Genomic DNA, 5,000 nt, shown 5'->3' on the forward strand with positions numbered 1-5,000 from the left:
TAGAGGAGAGAGAGAAGGAGACAGGTAGAGCAGAGAGAGCGAGACAGGTAGAGGAGGGAGAGAGAGAGACAGGTAGAGGAGAGAGAGAGCGAGACAGGTAGAGGAGAGAGAGAAAACGAGACAGGTAGAGGAGAGAGAGAAAACGAGACAGGTAGAGGAGAGAGAGAGCGAGACAGGTAGAGGAGAGAGAGAAAACGAGACAGGTAGAGGAGAGAGAGAGACAGGTAGAGGAGAGAGAGAAAACGAGACAGGTAGAGGAGAGAGAGAACGAGACAGGTAGAGAGAGAGAGCAAGACAGGTAGAGCAGAGAGAGAAGGAGACAGGTAGAGGAGAGAGAGAGCGAGACAGGTAGAGGAGAGAGAGAAAACGAGACAGGTAGAGGAGAGAGAAAACGAGACAGGTAGAGGAGAGAGAGAGAGCGAGACAGGTAGAGGAGAGAGAGAGAACGAGACAGGTAGAGGAGAGAGAGAACGAGACAGGTAGAGGAGAGAGAGAGACAGGTAGAGGAGAGAGAGACATCTCAGACCGGTTCTCATAACTGTCATTTTAATTCTCCTGGATCTGAGCGCAGCGTTTGACAGGATTTTACTTTCACGCCTCTAAAAGTTAGTGGGTATCCGAGGAAACGCTCTTAACTGGTTTAAGTCCTATCTAACAAACACAACCTTTCCAGTTGGTATTGGAGATCTGTTTCGTCCGTAGCTCCACTTACCTATGGCGTTCCACAGGGTTCCATTTTGGCTCCTACTTTGTTTTCTTTATATATGCTACCGTTAGGATCAATCTTTAGGAAACACAGAGTGTCTTTCCACTTATACGCAGATGATACTCAAATCTATCTGCCTTTTAAGCGCACTGACACAAAGGGCCTGGAAACCCTATCTGCGTGTTTAAACGACGTAAAATCCTGGATGTCCTTGAATTTTTTACATTTAAACGCAAGCTAAACCGAGGCTATTGCATTTGGCCCTGTTCTAGGAGATGGAAAAAATACTTTTAATGCTGCAGACCTGTACTGTGATATTAAACCTACTGTCAGGAGTCTGGGAGTGGCTTTGGATTCCACTTTAAAGGGGTGATAGAATGCAAAACCGATTTTACTCTGTCATAGTTGAATAACGACAGTTCGGTGGGTAAATAGGACATACATAGAAGCTCAAAGTCCCACTGACACCCCTTTACTATGAAAAAAACATAGGCTACACAACTGACCTGAGATCAGGTAGTACATTTACATAGGCTACACAACTGATTAGCTTTAGCTAAAGCTAGCCTCTTCTTAGAATTCCTCTGGAATTCACAAAAATTCATTAACTTGAAATCGGACACCGTTGTTAGCTTTATAAGACATTTAGTTAGATGTTGTATAACTGGCTTGATGAAATTCAAACTGTAAATATACTCGGAATTACGCCGAAAATGAAGCTAACTATCCGTGATTTGTAGCTACACACAGCTAGGATTGAAGGGACAGTCGCAGCTAACGAAACCCTTACAGCTCACAAATATTCATTAACTTGAAATCGGACACCGTTGTTAGCTTTATAAGACATTTAGGTATATGTTGTATAGCTAAGTTGCGTGACATTGTGTGTAACATGTGGTAAGAGATTGCTGGTGTAACAAGCTCGCTGACCTCGCTCTCACTCTCACACACGGGCCATTTAGCTAGCAGGAAGAGAGGAGATGCAGGCCCTGGAGCTCTGTCAGGGCTGCCAGCCTAACGGAGCTCACAGCAGGCCGGGGTCTGTGAAGGAAGGCTGGCCGGGCGGCGAAGTCCGACACAGTCTTACCATATGTGCAATTAGCCATCAATTTTCGTAAAACGGCCCATATATGAGCTTTATATAGTTGATTTCTCGCCTAAAAAAGTCTCAGAAGTGAATTTGGTAATGAAACATTGCAGTGTCTGGAATATGAGATTCTGTCGCTTCTCTAATGTGTGTGTATTGGGGATTCGCTCAACCAATCAGCGCGCAGCTCATCTAAATATTCACGAGCATACCATATTTGGAAGAAAAGCTCTTGTTACAAATAGGGCCAAAACACAGGGATGCATAAGGGCCAATAAAATATCAACCAGGCCACTTTCAGCCCAACTAATGTTACATACCCCATTAGGAGACCATAAGAAACAGTGTGAAATACCCTATATAATCATTCTATCACCCTTTTAAAGCAAGATAAACACATAAACACAGTGGTGAAATCAGGTTTTTATCATTTGAAGCTGTTATCCAGAGTTAAGCATTTCCTATCACCAATAGAGCTTGAAAAAGTGATCCATGCTTTCGTTCTATCCCGTCTGGATTATTGTCTGGATTAATTCCTTATATGCAGGACTGCCTCAGTTCTCTATTACGAGGCTTCAAATGGTCCAAAATGCAGCTGCCAGATTCCTGACTGGGGTTGGCAACCATGAACATATCACTCCTGTTTTATTGTCTCTTAACTGGCTGCCGGTGCGTTACAGAGTTGATATGAAGATCCTGCTGTTTGTCTTTAAATCTTTAAATGGTCTTGCACCAGCTTACTTCTCTGAGCTGTTAGATGTGAATGGACCTGGTAGGTGTCTCCGGTCCACGAGCAGCTAGAATCTGTCCCAGCCCCGCTCCCGTCTAAAGTCAGGAGGGGACCGAGCCTTCGCTGCTGGTGGTCCTAGGCTGGAGTAGCCTCCCCGTCTCCTTGACAACGCTGTCCTCTTTATACCAGTTTAAACCCAAACTAAAGGGTTATCTCTTGGAGCTGCATTTCTCTAAATTCTTATTTGTATTTATGTTTTCTGCTGAAGGATGTTTTATTCTGTTATCTTCTCTGACTCTGGTTATGAGAAGCACAGTGGTCGACTTCTGTTGTGTTTACTTGTGCTACACAAATAAATGAAATGAAACATATAAATAATATTAATAAGTGTGTGTGTGTGTGTGTGTGTGTGTGTGTGTGTGTGTGTGTGTGTCTCTGTGTGTGTATCTGTCTTTGTGTGTGTGTGTGTCTCTTTGTCTGTGTATCTGTCTTTGTGTGTGTGTGTGTGTGTGTGTGTGTGTGTCTCTCTCTCTCTCTCTCTCTGTCTTTGTGTGTGTGTGTGTGTGTGTGTGTGTGTGTGTGTGTGTGTGTGTGTGTGTGTGTCTCTGTGTGTCTCTCTCTCTCTCTGTCTGTGTATCTGTCTTTGTGTGTGTGTGTGTCTCTCTGTGTGTGTATTTGTCTTTGTGTGTGTGTGTGTGTGTGTGTGTGTGTGTCTCTCTCTCTCTCTGTGTCTCTCTGTGTGTGTGTGTGTGTCTCTCTTTGTGTGTGTGTGTGTGTGTGTGTGTGTGTGTCTGTGTGTGTCTCTGTGTGTGTATCTGTCTTTGTGTGTGTGTGTGTGTGTGTGTGTGTCTCTCTGTCTCTCTCTGTGTGTGTATCTGTCTTTGTGTGTGTGTGTGTCTCTGTGTGTGTGTCTTTGTGTGTGTGTGTGTGTGTGTGTGTGTGTGTGTGTGTGTGTGTGTGTGTGTATGTCTCTGTGTGTGTGTGTGTGTGTGTGTGTGTGTGTGTGTGTGTGTGTGTGTGTGTGTGTGTGTGTGTGTGTGTCTGTCTTTGTGTGTGTGTGTGTGTGTGTGTGTGTGTGTGTGTGTGTGTGTGTGTGTGTGTGTGTGTGTGTGTATCTGTCTTTGTGTGTGTGTGCGTGTGTGTGTCTCTGCAGAAAACTCTGCTGGTTCTGGACCGGCACCGGGAGCACATGGGCGACCCGTTCCTGGCGGCGCTCAGCGCGGCGGGCACGCTGCCGGCGCTGATCCCGGCCGGCTGCTCCTGCCGCCTGCAGCCGCTGGAGATGTGCGTGAAGCCCGTCCTGCAGCGCTTCCTGCTGGCGCGCTGGGCCGCGCTCGCCGCCGCCGCCGGCAACCCGCCGCAGCTGGACGAGACCTCGCCGCCGCGGCTGCAGGCCAACGTGGCGCGCTGCTGCTCGTGGATTGGACCGTGGAGGCGCTGACGCGTCTGGAGAAGCTGCCGCAGGTCTGGAAGACCTCGTTCAGTCTCACGGGGGTTCTGACGAGGCGAGATGGCGAGGAGGAGGAGGAGGAGGAGGAGACGAGCGAAGAAGAAAAAGCAGCAGAAACAGAGATCCAGTCGGATCTCATCAAGACTCTGACGGAGACGCTGCTCGGCGCCGATGCTCATATTGCCGAGTCTCCAGAACTCCTGGAGCTGGAAGACGAAGAGGAGACAGAGGAGGAGGAGGAGGAAGGAGAGAAGGAGATGGAAGAGGAGACAAAAGAGGACGGAGGAGAGAAGGAGATGGAAGAGGAGACAAAAGAGGACGGAGGAGAGAAGGAGATGGAAGAGGAAGGGAAGGAAACAACGGAGGAGGCTCGGCCGGACACAATGAAAGACAGCGAGGAGACGGAGGAGGAGGTAGGGAAGCTGCTGTGTGGAATAGATCGGAGAAAGTATGCGTGTCTGTAGATGTTCAGATTGTTTTCAGCATTTTTTTCAAATATGCTGCACTTTCGCCGCATAAATTGACGATTTCCGCGCAAAATATGCGGAGGCTTGCATGATGTCATAATCCACGCATTTCGTTGCAAAAAAGTCCCATAATACAAGCCGAAAGTTTGGACACACCTTCTCATTCAATGCGTTTCCTTTTTATTTTCATGACTATTTACATTGTAGATTCTCACTGAAGGCATCAAAACTATGAATGAACACATATGGAATTATGTACTTAACAAAAAAGTGTGAAATAACTGAAAACATTTTCTATTTTAGATTCTTCAAAGTAGCCACCCTTTGCTTTTTTATTAATAAGGGAAATAATTCCACTAATGAACCCTGACAAAGCACACCTGTGAAGGTAAAACCATTTCAGGTGACTACCTCATGAAGCTCATTGAGAGAACACCAAGGGTTTGCAGAGTTATCAAAAAAAGCAAAGGGTGGCTACTTTGAGGAATTTAAAATATAAGACATGTTTTCAGTTATTTCACACTTTTTTTGTTAAGTACATAATTCCATATGTGTTCATT

The 5,000-nt window shown here is 46.1% G+C and overlaps 1 protein-coding gene across 3 annotated transcripts in view; it reads left to right on the top strand.

The window, feature by feature from the left end:
- Positions 1 to 4,047, top strand: part of pogzb (pogo transposable element derived with ZNF domain b) — a 47,287-nt gene extending 43,240 nt beyond the window's left edge. For all 3 annotated transcript variants that reach the window (XM_028581657.1, XM_028581656.1, XM_028581658.1), the window contains one exon: positions 3,677 to 4,047. In XM_028581657.1, coding sequence (XP_028437458.1) covers positions 3,677 to 3,964 — 288 coding nt within the window. In that variant the 3' untranslated portion in view covers positions 3,965 to 4,047. The remainder of the gene's footprint in view (positions 1 to 3,676) is intronic.
- The last annotated feature ends 953 nt before the right edge of the window (positions 4,048 to 5,000 follow it).

The sequence above is a fragment of the Perca flavescens genome, chromosome 6 (genome assembly GCF_004354835.1).
Source record: "Perca flavescens isolate YP-PL-M2 chromosome 6, PFLA_1.0, whole genome shotgun sequence".
Classification (NCBI taxonomy): domain Eukaryota; kingdom Metazoa; phylum Chordata; class Actinopteri; order Perciformes; family Percidae; genus Perca; species Perca flavescens.